Here is a 22,742-nt window from a genome sequence, read left to right as displayed (position 1 = left end):
GCTATTTATATAATTTTTTTTATAGTGTCTGCTCAAATGTTTTTTTAACATTGTTTTTTTTTAAATATATATATTATTGCATTTTCTGTGTATGATCTTTTAAAATTTCTGTTTTATTTCTATGTTTGCTATTTTGCACCTTGTTTTAAGGCATCGTATTTTGTGACGCACCTTGTAACGCTGGTTTTGTAATGTGCTATAGAAATAGTTAGTTAATAGTTAATAGAAAAGTTTATAATTATTATTATCATCTTTTATAAAATGTGACACTGCTTAATATGTAACACATCCAGTAAGTGTGTTTAAGGTCACATGACTCCTTGACTGGACAAAGAGGTGGTTTAGTGATGACACTTGTTTTTTTTTAATTATAGGGGTGTCACCTCAAGAAGACTGTGCAGCTACAATGATGGAGCAGTTTTGGACCATTTTTTTTTCTAGAATAATTTTACCGCTGGGTGTCACGCTTCTGCTGCACCGTCTGGGAGCTCATGATTGGCTGAAAAACTGCTGCGTCACACGCGACGTACCTTGGGGGACGTCCCCCCAATACGTTCCCACCATGCAGCGGGTGATGTCTGAGGAAAGATGGCGGAAGGAGGAGCGGCCGATCTGGATACCCAGAGAGGAGAGGTCGCGGCACTGCTGAAAACACAGCTAAGAAAAGGAGACACTTGGTAAGACTTGAGCTTAAACCTTTTTCAAAGGTGCTGAGTGCCTGTCGGTTGGCTCTGCCGCGGCTGTCAACGCCACGGAGGATAAGAAAGCCGAGGTGACGGGCCGTGTTGACAGTTAGCTCGGAGCTAGCTGGGCTGGAGCTAACTGTCAGCTTCATGTGTGGCTATGAAGAACGACCACATATCGTTCACCTGTTGTTTTCTGGTGATTATTCCACCAATTCTAAATTACCATCTGCCTTTAAAAAAATCTGCTGACACGATCTTGGGAGGTTACGTGTCATTTCTTTTCTGATCTAGCCAGCCAGCTAAGAGCTAACAGGCTAGCCTACCGAAGCTCCAAGTGGTGGGTTTTTTTCTGTCAGTGGGTTCATCCGTCGACTTTCGGCAGGGCGGAGTCGGAAAAGAAGCACCTGTCAAAATCATAGAGCCAGCTGGCCAGGCAGATCAACTGTGCTACTCTTACAACTGTCAATCTGTGCAATGTTTGCCTTTTCAAAGTGACATTTGTCCCGGCTAATGACGGACAAGGTAGCCTTCACCTGCCGAAAGTGTTGCTATTATTACCACTCAGTGTGTGAGGGAAGACATACAAAAGCGTTCGTTTACACCATTTTAAAGCTTGTTGTGTCCAGTATGACTTTACTAGAGTTTAAATATTACAGCTTGTCTTCTCCGCAGGTACTTGGTGGACAGTCACTGGTTCAAACAGTGGAAGAAATATGTGGGATTTGACAGTTGGGACAAATACCAGATGGGTGACCAGAATGTCTACCCAGGACCAGTTGATAACTCTGGTCTTCTCAGAGGTAAGACAAACAATGCCTCACTTCCTTAGACCCTAAATCAGAATCAGAATAATCTTTATTGGCCAAGTAGTTGAAGTTTAGCCGCGTTATACAGAATAACAACACAACAATCTTCAGAAATATACACAAGGAATTACTATATACAGGTGAAACTGTTTCTGTGAACTATAAAGAGGATAGTGCACAGCAGTAGCGAGTGCAAGGAGTGCTGAGATTCATATTTAATGGTTAAAAAAAAAAGATGTTACTTTATATACATGTAGTCACATACAAATCACCATTAAAAATACTTTGCGGAGTAGTATGGAGCTGTATTTCACAATCCCACTACACCAGAAACCCGCAGGCCAGTATAGCTTCATCATTCTGGAAGATGCAACAAAGAGTTCAGAGGAAAAAGGGGACAAAAACAACATTGTTGACTGACTCTATAGCGTAGTCTATTTTTTGGAGGGTTCATAGAAAGCTCTCCAGCATACCTTTTTTTCTTTATGTGTTTTGTGTCCTGTGAGACGGTCAGTGCAGGGTCACTAGTGTAAGTCATTTGTTATTTAGCCTCCCTTGTTGTCCTTTGCTTTCTCTGTCTTCATACTTGTTTTCTCACTGCCTCCCTACCTCTAGATGGGGATGTGCTGGCCATCAAGGAGCACCTCATTGATGAGCTTGACTACATCCTGGTCCCAACGGAGGGCTGGAATAAGCTTGTCAGCTGGTATGGGTTGACAGAGGTTCAGGAGCCAATTGCACGCAAGGTAAGGGTTCAGTCTTGAGCATAAGACTATGATTGCATTTTATGGCTGGAGTTTGTACAGCTCATTGCATTGATAATAGAACCAGTCGGGCAACATTATACCAGAAAAGGTGGCTTTCTGAAATGGTTGTGGTTACCAGCTATGTAGTGTAGCATGGTTTGTGTTGGGTTGAAAGGGAGAAATAAAGGCTAATAAGGCTACTGGAAATTTGTGTACATTTGGTATTGATTGACATGATTGGTCAGTTGGAGGTGCATGAGATAAGCTATGTATAGAAGTTGAAAACAAGTGTTAACACTACTGATACACAAATGTTTAAGGAAGCAACAGTAATGACACTTTTCAGTCATTTCCTTTAGCTTTTCATTCATTCACGTCACGAACTGATCTCATTTCTTTTAGGGGGAAATGAGTATTTTCAGACAAGTTTTGCTATTGCGAAACAAAGAATGGAATATCTCTGTATGTGTGGTTACAGTTGATTAGTCAGGGAAATATTTTGTGAGGCGGGTACAACTTTACAAGACATACAGTATCAAATCCCAGCTTGAAATCTTGCTAGTCATGGCATCATGGCTGCTGGAAAGGTTTCCTCTTTCCCCCCTCTATCTCTATCATTCTCTCTCTCGCTCTTTCTCCCCTCTTACATTGACCCTCCCATTTTGCCATGTATGTCGTAGGACGTATCGGGTAGCCGCGGGGTTTCTATTTTCAGGCAACGTTCTGGATGACTGAAAAGCTACATGGAGCGATCTGCGAGACACAACATGCAGGAGGTTCATTATTAGTTTTTCCTCTTTTTTAAAAAAAAAAACTCTGTTTCTTCTGTGGGGTTGTCATCCTGAGGTGCAGGGGGAGCACAAGCGTTAAATGGATTTTAGTCACAGCTGTGGCGTTTCGGGTCCTTCCACTGTCTCTTTTGATTGCCAGCACTGGCGGAGTGTTCCTGCGTGTCCTTGTTTTTTGAAGTGGAGGAATGCCGGCTGAGGTCACACTGAGAGAAGCAGAGTGAACGCTGCTAAGAGGAGTGCGAGAGGCATAACCAGGATGGGAGGAGGGGGAGGGTGGGTGGGGTAAATGGTTTTGGCTCAGCTCTGATTTGAGATATTCTGTCAAGAGTTTGCTGATGAGTTGGACTTTTGCTCCTAGCTTACAAACACATGGGTGTTGTGCTCCGGGGTAGGATGGGCCCACTGGGGATCAGGGTTTGGGACTGGGGGGGGTGGGAGGGGTGGGAGGGGGGGAGCCGGTGGGGGAGAATCTGAGCCGTGTGTGCATGACTGTTTCAGTTCTCTGGGACATTTGTGAAGTTGGTACTGTGTGTATATATGCGTGTGTGTTGGAGGGGCTAAGTGGTGAAATAAATAGGCTGGGACCCCTCAGCTGTTTCCACGAGGTGCTGCTAATTTAGGCACTTCACTCTGACTCTGTTCCTATCAGGACACTAGACAAGTGGCAGCCAGGGCAGCAAACTTAACTCTGCTATCCATGAGAAGCAGAAGCTAGTACAGTGTGAATTTGACCAATTTAATTTAGTTGTTGGAGGCGTTGTTTTAAGATAGATTATGAGAATAAGATAATATAGGTGGTATACTTTAGTTAGGCACAGTTATGAGTTTCTTGCCAAAGAATAAACAGTTGGTGGCTCGTGTTAATTCTCTGTTTGGTTGACTTTTGTTGCAAACTGTCAAAGCTGAAGAGGTAATTTAGTATCATGACAAACAGAAGGCTATATTTTCATCTGCTATAGCAATTTGTGCAGTTACGCCTAATAAAGGGTGGCAGCAAAGATTTGTCTTTGATTTGGTTCACATCAAGTTCTGTTTGTTTGGTTTAACATGTACCTGTTGATATATAATGTTTGAAAGTTCAACATTTTACCTGGCGTAGTCAGCTTATATAGTCCAGATATGAAACATTTAATGTTAATTGAAAATATTTTGAATGATCCTGAGGATCCCTCATATAATGTCTGTGTCTCTCTCATTAGAGCAGCTGTTGTTTCATGTGTTTATACAGTTTCTGCTTGGACATATAGTATCTAATACTGACATCTGCATTTATGCATTATATGTGTATTTAATTAATTATGGATTCAATGATTAAACAATGTGAGCTGAAAATAATGCCCCCATGATGTTTTTTTTTTCCCCCCAGGTGGTGGAACAAGGTATGTTTGTGAAGCACTGCAAGGTGGAGGTGTACCTGACGGAGCTGAAGCTCTGTGAAGACAGCAACATGGACAATGTGATCACCAGACGCTTTAGCAAAGCTGACACAATAGGTAAGCCTGAGTCACTCTGGAGAAACTGTCTATGAACGCTGCTGGTCAGACTCAAGCAACCTCTGTTTATGAAACTCAGTTCTTTTTTTTTTTTTTTACATTTCCACAATTTGTATTTCTTTTACTTTTCATCTTTTGTTTGGTTAAGGCTTGACCCTTTCATTTGGATGCAAACAAAGAAAATAATATATGTCTTCACAGAAATGTTCCACAATATTGTAAATGTCCTGCTTTTAAAACATGAACTCCCACAACTTTTAAAATCTCAAGTACAGAGGATGTGTGTATAAGAAGCTCCTCAATAGTAATGAATCAAACATAAGATGACTTGTAAAATCAAAAATATCCACTAAAGTGTCTTTATGTTGAATGAATTACATCAGTGTCTGTCAACCATCATTCCCCAAAATCCTCCAGGCTTTCATTCAAAGTAAACAAGAGAATAGATCTTATAATATCTTGGTGGTTGAATGATTTGTTTGTTATTTAGTAAACTCTCAGTCATTTCTGTGTTAAACCATGTAAACCACACAAATGTAGTCTTCAGAGTTTCTTAAGTTTGGTCATTTTCACTCGGTGCTTGCAGACCTGATAGAGAAGGAGATGAGGAAGCTGTTCAGCATCCCTGATGAGAAGGAGACCAGGCTTTGGAACCGGTACATGAGCAACACCTTTGAGCCTCTCAACAAACCTGACAGCACCATTCAAGACGCCGGCCTCTACCAAGGACAGGTAGGGACTTTATCTAGAAGTTTCACTATATGAGAATAATTTCAACACCTCCTGGATACAGAGTTTATTTTTCTTGGGAGACAGTAAAGCCCCTGTGAGGCCCCCTAAAAAAAAAAAAAATAGTAGTATTTGACAAAATCGACACAAAGGTGTCCAAATATGGCGTGCTATGTAGACAGCTCCTGAGCTCAGTGAAATATACACAAGTTTCAATCACCCTTATAAGATAGCTTTCCCATATTTGTGTTCTCTGCCAGTCAGGCTTTTTTAGGTCACAGTAGGGCAGAGCTGCAATAAAATATTTCTTTTTTCTGCTCTGTTTGAATCAGGTTATCATTACCTGCAGAGGGCAGTCTAACTTATCTCAGTGTTATGTTTCTAGCAGGCACGAAAGTGGTTTGAAAATATATCTACCGGCTTTCTTCTTTGTGCTCAATTTTTCATGATGCACCATGAAATTATTCAAATGCCGTAGGTAACATTACATGGATTATTTAAATGACTTTCTGACTTGATACACAAGAAGAGAAGCTGGAGTTGTGCTGAGACAATATGGTAAGACTGTCCTGTAACGGTTACAGGACAAAATCTGTTTTGTCAGCAGCAGTGCGAGCCGCTCCATGTCCTCTTTTAAGCTGCTTAAAATGTACACGTATGTCCTGGCATCCACCTGGCAGTCAACTAGAGAGCAGAATACAAGCCCAGATTAATTTAGACACCTGGACGCAGCGAGCCAGCAGGCTTTAGATAGACCAAAGGGCTGTCCCATTCGCCAGCAGCTGTTCCAGAGTACAAATCCTCACTAAGTGAAGCACAGTTAAGAGCCATCCGACTTCCTGTCTTCCCCCATTAGAAACCACTACAGTATTTTACTGGCAGTCGCAACAGGTTGTTTGTCCTCCCAGCAGCTTTTGAAATATCGATTGTGGGTCATCTAAAGTAGGTGGAGAAGCAAAAAAAAAGAGTCCTGTCATGATGTATTTTTTTAAAGATCGGAGTATAATCTGATATCTTGGTCAAATCTGAATATCCCCTTAATTGCATTCCTAAAAATATGTCTCTCAGCATTCATCCATCCCTGCATTTAAAAAAGAATTCAAGATAAACACAACTAAATAGAGTTTATTTGTTCAGAACGCAGATGAGCAAACACTTAAATGGTTGCTATCTTTAAACCAGCAACAGCAGACGGAGCTTCAGTTTTTCTTTATGTTGTCTCCCGCAGGTTCTTGTAATAGAGCAGAAGAATGAGGATGGCACATGGCCCAGAGGCTCCACGGCACCCAAGTGAGTGAACGGCACAAGTCCTGGCTTTCTATTTTCTTTGTTTACTGAAGGAAGAAGTTAGTTGTGTATTTTACCACAGGAAATAGAGCACAGTTTCCATGCTGTAACCAATCACTACCTTTCGACTGACCGCAAAAATAACGTACAGGCGGTGTATTATTGATTTGCAAGGGAGTTTGGTTACTGTAATGCTAGATGACAGCAGCACATTTCCTCATCTGGGAAGCTGCCTGAAACATTTTTCCATTGCTTCCTCTTTGGAAACTTCAAATTGTATAACTCTTTTAAAAAATTTTTCCTGCTATGTCACCACGGCACCTCATCATCGTCAAATTTTTTTCTGCTCTCTACGACTTTGCCTCAGTCTACCTCTTTTTTTTTGCTTGATCTTTCGTTGCCGACATATCACTTTATTTTGTTAAATTCATCTCAGTTTTATTTAATTGACACTCAGGCACCTTTCTGGAACAGCTCCTTATTTCCTCTCCTCTAACTCATGATCTATTCTTTATCTTTTGAAGGTCATCTGGTGCTTCCAATCTCTCTGCTTTGCCAAAGATCTCGCCTTCATCTCTCACAAACAATCATAACAGCAGCTTCAACAGCAGGAAGTAAGGCTTAGTAGTGGGTTGAAATAGCTGAGGGGGGGGGGGTTTGGATGCCAAACAGCCAGAGATGGAACCTGGAGTAGCTGTAGCTCAGCACAGACGTTCACATTAACCTGGCTGGAATTTTCAGACTGAGTGGGTGCTGCCAGTGGCACCGTAACTTAAAAAAATTATAGCTGGAGAAAGTCTGCAGTGACTTCAGAGTCTCAACTTTTTTTTCTCAGCTCTGTTCTGCTCGATTTATACTCATTCCTCATTCATTGACATTGATGCAGTTTACAGGTCCGTCTCTGGCTGTGGTTTGGGGTTTAAAGCCTATCTCCTGATGATGCAGTTTCAGCTGTAAGAGCTGATAGCGTGGGTGGGGGGTGGGGTGGGGGGGAGATTGGGGCTTAACGTGGGATTGATCTCTTTGGAATTTTCCTCAGTGACAGCAGTGCTCTCTATTAATGGCCCACTGGTGCCTCTGGGTGTCTTAGTCAGCATTTAATCATGTCCATTAACATCATTTACAACATTTACATCTGATTATACATATATCTCACTGATTGATAGCTTTGGCTGGGGCTGCGTGATTATGACAAATGTGATCATTATTTTTACTTAATTATGTGTGCCACAAGGTCCTGATCTCTCACTCTTAATGTCTGCGTCGTTAAAATGTTTAAATACTAAAATATCAGCTACAAATTTGAGACCGTATGGGCACTGAGTCTTTGCACCTGTCTCCAAATAACAGGTGATTATTTACTTTAATGAACTTAAATGTTTTCACGATCAGACCCATTTTTCTACTTTGCCTCATTTCCCAGCCTGCGTCTCCATCTTTAAGGCTTATTTTGGTCTCTCAATGCAGTTTTCAGGGTTGTCTTGTTAGAGGGCTCTTCTCTCGTTGTGGCCTCCCTGAATCAATCCGGATTAATCTGCAGACGATGCTCTTGATAAATCATTTAGTCTATGAAATGTTGCGAAATAGTGAAAAAATGGCATTCACTATTTCTCAGAGGTCTTCAATTTGCTTGTCTTTTCTGACTAATGGTCCAAAACCTTTAGGTATTGAATTTGTTGTCATATTTGATGAAGAAAAACAGCAAATCCTCACATATGAGAAGCTGGAACCAGAAAATATTTATCATCTTCGCTTGAAAAATGACTGAAACGATTATTCAATATTAAAATAGTTTGACAATTTTCTGACAGTTGACTCATCGTTGCAGCTCTAAAATAAAGCACATTATTGTTAATAAAAAAAAAAAGGAAATCGCAGTGTATGATTAATCATGCAGCCCTATCGTTAGTCCTTTTTTTTAAGCATCTCAACTCTTAAGAAACCTCATCTTTATTAAATCTCTGACAAGAGGCAGCGGTGATGCAAGTGCAACCTCTCAAATATCAGAGCAGCCAAGTTTTCCCTGCCCTGCAAGCTTAATCAGAGCTCCGTTTCTCCCCGAAGATCTTACCGTAGCCTAAATAAAGGTTTGTCACCGAAGCATTGAGACCTAGAGGCTCTTGTCAGCCCTGCGCTAGAGAGCACTGCTCGACTGTGGGTGGAGCTGTCGCCTCTGCTGCCCGCTAGACTTTTCTGTCCCCTCCTTCCCAATTTATGTGTGTGATTTACTGCATGCTGGAGTGTGTCTGTGTGTGTGTGTGTTAGATATAGACGCTCAGCATTAGCATTTCTTAACACTGTTGGAATGCAGAAATAATAGCCCCGAGCTCAGCCACCTGAAAAAAAATCAATATTGAAAAAAGAAGCAAGGTGAGCCTCTCCTTCCTACACTCACTAGCTGTCCAGTGAAAGAAAACCTTACCGGTTATTTTTCAGTGCATTCATTCTACTGGCTTATGCTTGAGTTGGTTTGAGCATGGTTTCACATTATCATTTCACAGCTCTGTATTACATTATTTGACAGCGTTGGCATCCTTTTCCGTACAGTATTGGTGGGTTGACTTGGGGAAATTGGATCTCCACTCTAAGCAGCTCCTCTGTCCCTGATTCACTGTAGTGCCAGCACCATCGTTTCCTCTGAATTATGCATGGGGCCTCTTTTTTTTTTTTTTTTTTTTTTTTTTTCCTCTCTTTTCACATGAAGTGTTCCCACATTACATAACACTTGTCTTTTTGATTATGCGGTTTTGACCCTGTGGGTTTAGCCTCAGCAGCAACGCTCTCTATCAGCAGTGAGTGCCACCGTCTTACGAGGCGGTGTCCCCTGATTCCGGCAGGCGGTTTCTCTCCCCCTCTTTACCTCTCTCCTCTCCCCTTAGCTCATTGCGATGCACATGTTCTGCAGTCGAAGTGACCTTCAGAATACATTTCATCTGCTCCTGCTCCTCTCATCGCCTGCCTTCACCCGCACGCACACAGACACACACACACATGCATACCGGCCAGTGTCATTAAAAACTGCGCTTTCTTCGGGTTTTTAGTAGATTTTTCTAGACCCTCCCCGTTTTAAAAGCTCTCATACAGACAGCCATGGCATATAAAAGATGATGAACGAGGGAGTGTCAGAGTGTGTGTGTGTGATTCACTCAGGAGGAGTGCCATAGGGTGTGCTTTACAGGGGTAGAGCGGAAATGAGAGCGAGTATTTGTGTGTTAGTGTGTCGAGATGTGAGAGGAAGCAATACAATGCTTACACAAGTGTGAGAAAAGGCGATAAATGGTGTGTCGACATGAATAAGTGTGTGTGTGTGTGTGTGTTAGAGAGAGTCAGGCCTGTGAATACTGCAGCCTCAGCTGGATGCAGTGGATCAGCTGCTCCCTCCATCCCCATCTCATTTCTCTTCTGTCAGCCCCCCCCCCCCACCCACCCCCCATTTTTCCCCCCTCCGCCACCCCCTTGTACTGTCCGCCCCTCCCCCCATTCTCTCTGCCTCTTCCTCCCTCTCTCCCTCTCTCCCTCTCCTCTCTCTCTCTCTGTGCACCTCTAGCTTTGGTAGCAGTAGTCTTGAGCATCCTTGCTGCTGCTGATGCTGCTATAAATATCCGCTGGTAGCCGTAGAGCGGCAGAGAGCAGCAGGCAGGCCAGAGGGAGGAGCAGACGACTAGAGGACAGGACAGGACAGGAGAGGACAGGACAGGAGAGGACAGGACAGGACAGGACAGGACAAGGGGGAAGGGATCTGAAGCAGAGGGGATAACAAGATGACAGGCGGTCGAGCCCGAAAAAGAAGAAGGGGGGAGAAGAGAAGAGGGGAGCTGCTTAGTTAGCTCTGAAAAGATTGGAGGAGAGAAAGAGTGTTTTTTTTGTGTGTGTGTGTGTGTGTTTGCGTTCTGCTGTTTGGTTGTTTACCTGTGCTGGACTTGGAAGTCAAATTTAGGCCTAAACTTGTTCTGGACAGTATTCAAACTGCTACTGGAGCTGCACCGGGTTGAGCTGGGTTAACATCAGGACTCAGCAGCGGAGACTGGAACTGGACTTTTGTTTCCCGCCCCTTTTAAAAGCCAGGCTTTTTTGCATGCAACCGAACCTGAGCTGAACCTCATCCGAGCTGCCGGTCATTTAGTTTCGCGCGGACATGCGGGCCGGCATGGGCCGGGGCGGGGCTGAGATGTCATGCTCCTGTGTTGCTGGTGGTGCCTGAGGCCTGAGGCGGTGGAGCTGGACAGCAGGAGGGTGGACCACCGCGTGCTGAACTGCGAGGCCACTGCCTCCACCGCCATAACAGCTGTTTCCCTTGACCAGTGGGAGCCAGAAACGACCAACAATGCCTTGCAGCCCTCTCAGAGGTCTGCTGATTGCTGCAGTTGGGGATGCCTAGCTTTACGCTCTCTCTGGTTGTCTAGGAAGCCTGAGAGTCTTTGTGTGTGTGTGGGGGGGGGGGCGGTGTAAAAGGGTGTAGTGGAAGCTGAAATGATATGTTTGCCTGGTGGTCTTTTTAGTGCATTGTTGAATGTATATTTATCCTGATAAAAATGGTCATAATGGTAAATAGACTGACATTTTGATGCAGTATATACCTGGTTACATATTGTAGATGTAGCAATGTTATTTTATGTCTGCAAAAGGGTGTTCATGACCTTTTCTTTGTTTGTAGCGGTTTGACAAACCCTGTATAACCTGTGTGTTTGTGTGTTTATTGCACAGTGTGAAGAATTCGAGCTATAGTCTGCCATCCTACCACCCTTACAGCAACAGCTATGACTACTCAGACCAGAGCAGGCAGAGTGAGCGCTCAGGCCTCTGTGGACTCTCCAACCTGGGCAACACCTGCTTTATGAACTCTGCTGTGCAGGTAACAGCAGTTGTTGTCTTTGTTTGCACATATTATGGCAGGTATCTGGTAAATGACTGCGATGGCTCGGGACGTTTGAACCGTCTTCTCCCGTCTCTCTTCTTATCATCGTCTTCTCCCTGTTATTGCGCCCTCTTAGTGTTTAAGCAATATCCCTCCACTGACGGAGTACTTCCTCAAAGACAAGTACACAGACGAGCTGAATGAGGACAACCCGCTGGGCATGAAGGGGGAGATTGCCAGAGCCTACGCTGAGCTCATCAAACAGCTGTGGTCGGGCAAATACAGCTATGTCACCCCGAGGCCTTTCAAGGTGACTACCTGCAATAAAGTTTTAATGGGAAAAACAATAACAACAACAATAATTTCTTGAAGCAATTTTGTATGTTGAGTTCACTACAAAAACAGTGCACTGTAGTGTACATTTTTTGGAAAGGAAGGTCTGTAAAAGCAATATCTTTGTTGCTGTTATCTTTCAAATCTGTGTACAGGCAGTTTTGAGCTGAAAGCCAAAATATGTTGTTGAGATGTAGATTTTCATTCTGAAAGATACAAACATAGCGGTAGGAAAGTAGCAAATCAAGAATGGTCTTTACATACAAGTGTTTATGCCTATGGAGGACCAGAACTGACCAATCTATGTGATTGTGCAGCACAGAGTATTGGTTGAAGGAAACACCAGTTTGAATTCCCAGAAAATTTAGCAATTTTAAAATATCAGAAGTTCAGGTGAAGTCTTGAAACTGTGACAGGTAAATCTCTGCATTTCTGGGACTTAAAAGAGGTTGTGAATTATGTGAAACATGAGTATGAGAAGACTGAACTTTTGAAGTGTAAAAATAGAACCCACCTAGACCGATGTCATTTGACAGATATCTAATGTTGAGGAGAAAATATCTCAGCTTTTCTTTTTTTCCCTTGCACTCCTGCACGTCATTCGTTAATCTCCGAGTGTGTTTTTATATCCTGCAGACCCAGGTGGGCCGCTTTGCCCCCCAGTTCTCGGGCTACCAACAGCAGGACTCTCATGAGCTGCTGGCCTTTCTCTTGGACGGCCTTCATGAGGACTTGAACCGCATCAGGAAGAAGCCCTACATACAGCTCAAGGACGCTAACGGTAGACCTGATAAGGTGAGACCAAGTTCTGGAAATACTGAAAATGTATTAAATCATCTCCAGATCCTGAAGCGTTTGTAGCTGGCTGACTGGTGGGAGAAAATGCATGACTAAAAATGTTTTTCTTTCTGCATTTTTAAATAAGTTATTGTAATTATAGTTTATTGGCTAATGAGCAGTATTATATTTGCCATTTTTCCAGGTTTTTTTTTTTTTTTTTACCTTTTTAATAAGTCAATTATTCAAGCTATCATTACTCATTTCTCTCTCCACTTGTTTCCTGTTGTTGTCAACATAAAGGCACAAAATGCCCCTCAAAAAATAAAAATAGAAAAAAAGTTAGATTTTATTTATATTTGTGTTATTTTTGTACTTTTTCTTACATTTTGTACATGTTGCTTTGTGATTTCTCTCAGGTGGTGGCAGAGGAAGCGTGGGAGAACCACATCAAGAGGAACGACTCCATCATTGTGGACATCTTCCACGGCCTTTTCAAGTCCACCTTGGTGTGTCCCGTGTGCTCCAAGGTCTCCGTGACCTTCGATCCTTTTTGCTACTTGACCCTTCCACTACCCATGAAGAAGGAGCGGACACTGGAGGTTTATCTGGTCAGACTGGACCCTCTGGCCAAACCCACACAGGTAACATGCACAGCGGTGCCTGGGAAAGCACAGAAATGCAGTGTGAAGTAATGATTTCATCTCGAGACAGTAGTTAATAGTGACGAGTTTCTCTTTCAGTACAAGCTGACTGTGCCGAAGGTGGGCTACATCTCCGACCTGTGTACCTCTCTCTCCAGCCTGTCTGGGGTGCCTGCTGAGAAGGTAATAACATTGCAGTCAGCTCTGCTCTGGGCAGTAACCCTGCTTATTAGCCGTCACACTATAATACTGACATCTCCTCAGACAGCACAGACCAAAATAGTCTATTCTCTTTAACACTGCCCAGCCAGCTTCAACAGCTAGTGAGAAAAATATTGCATCTGTTGCCTTTTGAACAAGGAAAGTATAAACAACTAAATAAAAAAAATGCAAAAGAAGAGAGGAAAATAAATACGGGCAGTGTATCACACTTCTTTATGAACTAACTTTCCATTCCATACCAAGTCATTTAGTTCCATTATGTTGATTTGTTTAATCAGCCTCAATTTCAAAGAGGTTTTCTCTCTTTCCGTCTTTACTGACTGTGGTTCCCTCCAACTCTCATCTCCCCAGATGATTGTAACTGACATCTACAACCACCGCTTTCACCGGATCTTTGCAACCAATGAGAATCTCAGCAGCATCATGGAGAGAGATGATATCTATGTGTGAGTGTCAAGCTTTGCTGACAGATATACTGTGTTATCAGATTACAACCTCAGTGTTATCTTAAGTTGGACTGCAACCAGAATGAAATCATGTCTAAATTTAAGTTTTTGGCCTTTGTTTACTGTATAAAAAAAAACGTTTTTAGCCCTGATTCATGGTATAATTTTAGTATAAGTCTGGCTTAATAACAGCTTCACCTCCGATTGGTTTGAAGACTTGCATTATATTTGTGACATCCGTGATTTAGCTCATACAGTGTGGTTACCATCGACTGACCACACTTCTCCCTGTAGGTTTGAGGTAGCGGTGAACAGGGTAGAGGACACAGACCACGTAGTGATCCCAGTGCATCTGAGGGAGAAGTACAAGCAGTCGGGCTACAACCACACCAGCACGCCGCTTTTTGGACAGCCCTTCCTCATCGCTGTCCCCAGAACACTCAGCGAAGACAAACTCTACAATATGCTGCTCCTGCGCCTCTGGTAGGCTCATGTTTCTCAGTGTCTGATCATACATTCATGGACACTACAAGCCACTTTTGCCTCGTTTCCACTACAAGGTACTGGCTCGACTCCACTCTGCTCTACTTAACTCTACTGGCCTCTCACTTTAAGAGACGACGCAGCGGTGGTCAAGCGAGGAAACAGATGCTATTATAGTTTCATTTTCCTCCTCTGCATTTCTCCTTTTCATTCATTCATTTTCCACTGCAGTATGTCCCATGTCATGCAAGTGTTGATTCTAGTGACAATCACCTCCGACCAATCGGTGGCCTGCAGTGTTTTCACGTCACTTTTTAGTATCAGCTCAGCTCACTTGGAACCTCAACGGATGTGATACCAAAAAAAAGTACCAGGCACCAGGTACTATCCACAACTTTGGAGTAGAGTCCAGTCGAGTCGTACCATGCAGTGAAAAAGCGGCTTTTGGCAACTTTTTTTAGTGGAATTCAGAGAAACAGTTTAATAGAATTGGATTTGGCTTGTTCAAAAAAGTAAAAAGCATCATCATTTTTTAATCAAGCAGTAAGTGTAAGAAAAGGAAAGAAAGGCTTGTGCTCCTGCTGTTTGATGTGTGATAGAGCTTCTTATTTCAGACTCGTATCCTCTTACACCAGTGTTGCATGCTGAAAACAAAAATTCTAGTCGAATGAAGAGATATTTTTTGAGTGTATCAAATATACTGATGTATTTGACAATGCTAAAAGTGTAAAACAGTTGCTGTAAATGAGAATGGTCGTGCGTTTGCAGCCGATTCGTGCGATGTTCTGTAGAGGAGGATGAGGAGGATTGTGAAGAGACACAGTCGCCCAAACAGCACACTGTCAACGGCAACGCCACTAATGGACTGCTGGAGGAGGGGTCGCCAAGTGAGCGCATAAACACCCACACACACAAACACATTATAATGAAAGATTTGACCTTTTGTTATGTCTTTTTTATTTGTGCCACTTGTTATTTTCAAGTCACCGTTCATTCGAAGCATCAGAGGCGCTTTAAAATCTGCTCTCTCTTATTTCAGGTGAGATGGAGACTGACGAGCAGGACGACGAGTCCAGTCAAGATCAGGAGCTGCCCTCTGAGAACGACAACAGCCAGTCAGAGGACTCTGTGGGCGGGGACAATGAACTGGAGAACGGAATGGTTGGTCCGCAGAACTCCACCAAAGTCCAGCAGACGGCCGGGCACAACAGAAAGAGACTTTTTACATTCCAGTTCAATAACATGGGCAAAACGGACTTCTCCCTCATCAAGGAGGACACCAGGCAGATCCGGTTTGACGAGGGACACCTTCGACTCAGTGGTAGGAACTGGAGCGACATAGGGAGTAAATGAAGAATCCCCTTCAAAAACCCCAAATTCAAGCAAATATCTCCTGCAAGGATTTTAAACGATCCACGTTCATTATTCATTTATTTGTTATTCATTTATTCTGTGCCATTTATTTCTAATTTTGCATGAATTGCTAATTTAATGAGGCATATAAAAATAAGCAAATCATTTTCTCTGCCTGAATAGATGACCCTCTAGATATATGAACAGAGAAGGTGAAATGAGAGATGGCTCATCTGACATTCTGTCCACCTCTTCCAGATCGCTCTTATCTCTCTTTGGACTGGGAACCGGAGATCAAGAAGAAGTACTTCGATGAGACCGTTGTCGAGGTAAAGCCGACAACAGAAACTGAAGATGCTCTCTCATACAGATATCACTGTAGCTGAGCAGCTGGTTCACTTTTTTAGCACCCACACCGACAGCATTACAAAATATGGCAGCGTGACCCAGACAGGAGCAGCAGGAAGTCTCAGTGACGAGCTCGAATATCTTGTAATCAAAAGGTCACAGATTTGTTTTCCACTGTCTTACAGTAGCCTGATGACACTTGTGTCTAGGGCTGGGCGATTAATCGAATGTTATTTTCAATCACGATTTTGGCCTCCAACGATTATGAAAACAAGATAATCGGGATAAAACGATCGTGCCGCGTTCCATTTCACAATGATGCTCTCGTTTTGTCTTGTGTTCCTTTACAGTGGTGCACTTTCACCCCTCCCTAAAAGCCCAAACTCACTCTCACATACTAAGCGAGACGTGAGTGGCGCGTTCAATCCGTTCAATCCACACCGACTCTGTCCTGCGTTCATCGTCTCTGTCCACAGAACCAGCTCTTTGTCAGTAGCAGCTCATGGGGAGCTGAGAGGACACCGGCCGGACAAACTGTTTTCATGTCGGCTCCACAGGAAGAAATCGACAGTGTTTATGTTTATTGATTTATCGATTTTATTTCCCCGCCCACCGTAGCGAGTGAGGGGAATCTGCCTGTAGTGAAACAGGCAGCTCACAGACAGACTGGGAGCCTTGATCATTCAACATATACCATTAATAAGTTCAAAACATATTACAGCGGGATATTTGTGTGAGTTAAACAGCTGTCTGTGCAGATTACACTTCACTAAATGACAGAAATAGACTGGGAGCTTAAAAAAACGCAGGCGGTGTCCATAAGGCGCGTGTCTCGGAGTCTGTGTGGATTGATACATTTAATAAAATGAAATAATTTCTGTTCTGAGTCAGTGAGTAATCATGTTAAATAATCGTGTTCTTAATATTGACCAAAATAATCGTGATTATGATTTTTGCCATAATCAAGCAGCCCTACTTTTGCCCATATATAACTTGTGGAAAGATATTGTTAGTGCACAATACTCATGTAAAGCTGCTTCAGTGAGACACAGCAGTGTTATGAGAAGTGTTTGGTCAAACAGCTGTGTGTGTGTGTGTGTGTGTGTGTGTGTGTGTGAGAGCAGGACTTTGATAAGCACGAGAGCATGGAGTACAAGCCTCAGAAGAAGGCGTTCTTCAAGCTGAACGACTGCATCGAACTGTTCACTACAAAGGAAAAACTGGGAGCAGAGGACCCATGGTGAGAAACGACGCACAGTCCACACACACACAAGTCACAAGCAGGTTGCGTGCTGCATATCCTAACGTGAACACGTGTGTCTGCAGGTATTGTCCAAACTGTAAGCAGCACCAACAGGCCACTAAGAAGCTGGACCTATGGTCTCTGCCACCGGTGCTGGTGGTCCATCTGAAGCGATTCTCCTACAGCCGCTACATGAGGGATAAACTGGACTCCCTTGTTGACTTCCCACTCAGGTACACACACACACACACACACACACACACAGAAAAAAAGGTAATATATCATTGCACTAGAACACTGTTTTCAGCAGTTTATCCATTGTTTATGTTTGTCCTACTTGCTTTTACATCATCCACATACAGAAAACTGTATGAAAACTACAAAAACTTTCCTTACTCAATACTTACAGTAAGTAATTTAAATTTAACACTTAGTTTACAATTTTTCTGTGTAAAATTCTTGTCAGTTGTGGTCAGAATCCTGTTTGGTACCTTCTGATTCCCTGCAGCACCCTGAAATCGCTGTGAGAACTGATATTTGTACATATGTAGTACGTTATGAATTGTTGTTTTTTCCTACAGAGATCTGGACATGTCCGAGTTCCTGATCAACCCCAACGCAGGGCCGTGCCGCTACGACCTCATTGCTGTTTCCAACCACTACGGCGGGATGGGTGGAGGCCACTGTAAGACTCACCGCACATGTCACAGAGCCATTTAAAAGCTTCCTTCTCCATCGGTTTACAGCTCCCCTCATGGAGCTTAATACCGTTATTAAACCCCCTAAAACAAGACATCGAGACCTCTATTTAACTACATGTTTAATAGATGACTTGTGTCTGTCCTCATCCTGTAATATTGCTGTTAATGTGCTTTGCTGAGTAGCAAGTGTTTGAGTCATACTCATCTTCCCTCTTTATTATAGCTGTGTGTTCCTGTACGCACCAACGCTTTGCAGCCTCACCAGGAAATAAGCTGCGCAAATATAGTGTTTACCATCATGCCTGAACAGCAGTGATTGCAGAACGCCAACAAGCTCTATGTTTACATCAGTCATGACTCGTGTTTGTGGCTGCTTATCAGCTCTGTTTCACTCTGAAGCTCACAGCAGGCAGTACAGCAGGGGTTTGCTTTGCATTTTTAAAGACAAATCTATGTGTTTTTAAGGGCTTCTTAACTTCATTTCTGTGGAGTTTGTGTCGTCATGCTGTTATGATACTAACCAACCCCCCTGCTTGTGTTATTGTGTGGTGTTCAGTGTTTCCCTGTAGTCACAACAGGAGATTGTGTATGTAATAGGTAGAGTTTTACCTCTGACTACTCGTACACAGCTCTGATCTAGTTACATTTATATGAGCAGATCTTATGCTCCGCACATCAAAACTGTGGAAGTTTTGTTAAAGTTTAAGTGCTTTATAACACAAAAGCCAGTGTAAGTATATAAAAAAAATGCCTATTAAGTGGAAAGCCTGTGTAATACTATATTAATGTCTGTTAATCTTGTCCTTTCCAGATACTGCTTATGCTAAGAACAAAGATGATGGGAAGTGGTACAACTTTGATGACAGCAGCGTGTCGCCTGCCAACGAAGATCAAATAGTGGTGAGTGTCCTCATTTGGGAAAGCCAGGCATCACTTCTACTGTTTATTCATCAGAGACAGTTTTGCTGGACACAGACTAGAATGCTTCAGTTCATCAAAATAATGTACTTCTATTAATTATTACATCGCCAAGCAGCCTGATTTCTCAATGACATCCAGCTGTGCTGATACTAATTAAGGACTGAGGACACTTTTTTTTTTGGGTTTATGGGTATTTTGCTGCAGTTACTGTTTTTAGACGGTTCAAATATACAGTAATTGGCACATAGAAACATGTTAGTGTTTCAAGCCAGAGATTCAACCAATACGGAGACTCATTAAGATGAGTTGACAGTGGGGGGTATTGAGAAAGTTTATAAAGGCTTTTAAATCTCAGAACCCAGAAGACACTTTCAGTCAGGTCACAAATGTTTCTTTCTATTGTTCTGCCTGTATATAATTGAAAAGTTAAAGATTCATAAAGGACCATGTACAATATTAAACATAAATGTTACTATTTGATGTATCAGAGTTAGCTTAAAGCTAAAGCTTATGTCAGCAAACAGTCCTTGGAGTCTGCTGTAGTGAATGCAGTGTGACTCATTTTCATGTTCACATGTGTGCAGCATCAGATCTGTAAGTGAGTAGCTGAGTAACTTTGTGTGTCTCTTCAGTCCAAAGCAGGGTACGTGCTGTTTTACCAGCGCCAGGACACCGTGAAAGGCACCGGCTACTTCGCTCTGGACCGCGAGGAAGAGGAGGACGATGAGGAGGAGGAAGAGGAGGGAGAGGAGGAGGAGAACGAAGGCGAGGAGAGGCAGGAGAGAAAGGGTGCCTCGTCCTCTCTGGGAGCCTCATCCGCCGCTGCCACCGCCGCTGCCGCCGCCGCCACCTCTGCCTCCGCCTCCGCCTCCGCCGCTCTGAGCGACGAGGAGGACCTCAACGAGAACCGGCGCAGGAAGAACGACAACGAGCAGGAAGAGGAGGAGGAAGAGGAGGAGGAGGAGGAGGAAGAAGAAGAAGAAGAGGAGGAAGAGGAGGAAGGGGCGCCCAATCGAGACGTCACCATGAAAACCAACTGAAGCAAATGAAAAAAAAAACGGAGAGAGAGAGATTGGGATCTTTCCATCCAAAGCCATATGGACACACAGCATGGCAGCGGGCGCCACCAGTCCCACCCAGCGGCTCGGATTCAACCGCTCGACAGGCGGAGCCAACCGTGGGGATGAAGACTGTTTGGTCAGAGTGCTGCGGGGGTACGCAACGCTAAGAAATCAGGGCCCTCTGTGGTTGGATCACTGTGTGTGTGTGTGTGTGTGTGTGCGCGTGTGTGTGCGTGCGCGTGCGTGTGTGTGAGAGTGTGTCGCCACGTCCATCCATTTAGTTCTTTTTCTAAAGGATTTGCTCACCTGCTCTCTGAAAAGAGTCACTGAACGTCACCGCGGACCGATTCTGAGGCTTCACGCTACTCGTGTGCGGCGCTCTGAGTCTCCCTTTGCTTTTTGTGTTACATTGTTGTTCTTTTATATATATATATATTTTGAGAGCGATGCATTGTTGGCATATCATTTTTAGTATCATTTAGACCTTGTGTATATATTTTAAACACTGAATTATATGTGGTTTCATGATGCGCTGAAACGTTTTGAACTTGCACAATCGCCAACCATCCACTTTTTTTTTTTTTTTTTTTTTTTTTTTTTTTTTAATGTAATTATTGCCAGACATACTGCAACCGTTCAATGACTCAGAGGGTTTTCTCACATTAAAAAAAAAACAACAACTTAGGAAGCTCCCTTTAGTAAGCCAGTGGCGAGACGCGTCTACAGTCTAGATTCAACGTAGAGAAGTGATGCCCGTAGCTGTGTGGTTTTTATAAAGTGTCAAACAGCCAAACAGTCCGAGCTTCGTGCTGCTGCTGCTGCTGCTGCTGCTGCGATCTTTGCATTTTTAGACAGACTATCAGTGTATCAGCATGAATCTTAAAAATCTTTTAAGGTCCTGCTTTTTGTCGTCTCTCTCTGGCCTCCTCTGTTGGTAATGACCTTCAACCTAAAATAAAGCAGGATTGAGATGTCATCCAGCTGATTCTCTAAGCGCATATCTTTTTTTTTTTTTTTTTAAATCTGCGAATATGAAATTTAGGAAAGTGTAGAGATGTTTCAGAAAATACCTTCAAATCTAGGAGCACTCTGCCTTAACTCACCGTAGCGTGCACAGGATGAAAGTTAGCCGGCAGACTCAGAGATTCCAACATCACAAACCTTCTCTTCAGCTCTTTTTAACGTCTAACGTTTTGGTGTTTAAAAGCTTTCTTCTTCTTCTTCTTCATATTAGAGGCACTGTGAGATTAGGAACATGGGTGACTTCGCCGACATCAGATGGCACCGTCTCTTGTTAGGATCACCTCGGCCTTAACTCTTGATCTCGGACCGGTCGCCTTTTTCTTTGCACATCACAATCACACGCCGTCTTCATTCTTCTCGCACCCCCCACCTTCATACACAAACACTCGAATGTCCGTATTATTTGTAAGACACTGCTTTTTATATCGCAGCCACGTTTTTTTTTTGTTTTGTTTTTTTTTAAAAAAAATCCACACGAGGGCCAGAATGTATGCTGAATGAAATGAACACTGACCAGATGTATGTGGTTGATGCCTTTTTTTTTTTTTGATTCTTTCATCATAGGGACAGATTTTATTTCCTGTTTTTTTTTTATTTTCTTTTCTTTTCATGGCTCCCTTTCTTGGTTTGGTTGAATGTGATGGTAATGGGTTCTTCGCCTTTGATATTAGCCGTATGAATTCATGGGTAATGCTGAATGCGTCCCCCTTTTTTTTCCCCCGGAGATGGAAAATGCTTCTTTGTGGTCCTGAGCTTTGAGGATGGGGAGGGAGGGAGGGAGACAAAACTGAAAAATTTTTTTGGGGGGGAGGGGAGGGGGGGTGAGTCCACCTAAAAGGCCTTTCAGCTTTTGGGATCATGATACAGTGAAAAATATTTTGTGGCAGATGGTTGCAGGATATTCCTCCATCAGCGCTACTCATGATAAAACTATTCTCCATGGTGGAGTGTGGCTCTTATGTTTTCTTTTTCTACCTGTTCTTTGCATTGTAAACAGCATTAGCGTACCTGTTGTTGCCTCAGAATATCACACGTGTACCATGCCTTGACGAGCATCTCCGTGCTCCGACTTGAGTGGGCTTTACTTCCTCAGCGCTGCCTTGCTTTTTAGGCGACTCACCCCCCCCCCTCGTCCCCCTTCATCCTGACTGAGTGAGATGTGATTGCTACTATAGGCTTATACAATTCTGTACATAAGAGTTCACTCTGTGAGTGCACATTTGATAAAGTTTATTTATTTATATGTAAGCATTTAATAATAAACAGACAATATATTTAAAACCTTGACAAGACCTGAAATGTCGGGGTGGGAGGTGGGGATTTGTGGCTCGAGTCCACACATACACACTAGTTTGCGAAGTCTTGCCTGTGCTCTTGTCAGGGAGGGAATATTTTTAAAAAAACAAACAAACAAACAAAAAGGATGGATCTGTTGTTCTGGGACTTTTTTTGTAAAAAATAATCCAGACATCCTTGCATGATGACATAACGGGGGTTTCCAGGTTTGGCTGCACTTGAGTTCACTTGGGTTTACATTTGAATTGTGCATGTGTATTTATACACAATCTTCAATAAAGTTGTGTAAAGCTTTCTGCGGGTCCTGTTCTGGTTTTCTTCACTGCAGTGTCTCTGTCTGTGGTGTGTGTCTACAAATCTTGTTGCCATCCCTGTCCCTGATGTGTTTCACTGTGTACCTTTTTATTAATAATAGATGGTACACTTGTTAGTTATCATCTTTACTCATGAAAAGAGGAAATATCCCCCCTAATCAGTATCAAAGTGAAAGAAAAACAG

At 43.0% G+C, this 22,742-nt stretch overlaps 1 protein-coding gene across 3 annotated transcripts; it reads left to right on the top strand.

Annotated features, from left to right (window-relative positions):
* Positions 1 to 549: 549 nt before the first annotated feature.
* Positions 550 to 22,539, top strand: LOC137175495 (ubiquitin carboxyl-terminal hydrolase 15-like). Of its 3 annotated transcripts, XM_067581142.1 has the most exons (22): positions 550 to 677; positions 1,359 to 1,486; positions 2,108 to 2,238; positions 4,396 to 4,522; positions 5,109 to 5,254; positions 6,480 to 6,541; positions 7,063 to 7,152; positions 11,243 to 11,390; positions 11,530 to 11,703; positions 12,363 to 12,521; positions 12,923 to 13,147; positions 13,247 to 13,330; positions 13,721 to 13,815; positions 14,110 to 14,298; positions 15,067 to 15,185; positions 15,338 to 15,619; positions 15,910 to 15,980; positions 17,124 to 17,239; positions 17,326 to 17,475; positions 17,824 to 17,927; positions 18,755 to 18,843; positions 19,497 to 22,539. In XM_067581142.1, the coding sequence occupies exons 1-22, from the start codon at positions 589 to 591 to the stop codon at positions 19,902 to 19,904; spliced, it is 3,186 nt and encodes a 1,061-aa protein (XP_067437243.1). In that variant the 5' UTR covers positions 550 to 588; the 3' UTR covers positions 19,905 to 22,539. The 3 variants fall into 3 exon arrangements, with proteins under 3 accessions (XP_067437243.1, XP_067437245.1, XP_067437246.1); XM_067581144.1 differs by lacking the exon at positions 7,063 to 7,152; XM_067581145.1 differs by lacking the exons at positions 550 to 677; positions 1,359 to 1,486; positions 2,108 to 2,238 and adding an exon at positions 2,922 to 3,014.
* Positions 22,540 to 22,742: the final 203 nt, after the last annotated feature.

Source organism: Thunnus thynnus, chromosome 23, assembly GCF_963924715.1.
Source record: "Thunnus thynnus chromosome 23, fThuThy2.1, whole genome shotgun sequence".
Classification (NCBI taxonomy): Eukaryota; Metazoa; Chordata; class Actinopteri; order Scombriformes; family Scombridae; genus Thunnus; species Thunnus thynnus.
Note: the sequence above shows the minus strand (reverse complement) of the source record. Positions and strands in the feature narration are given on the sequence as shown.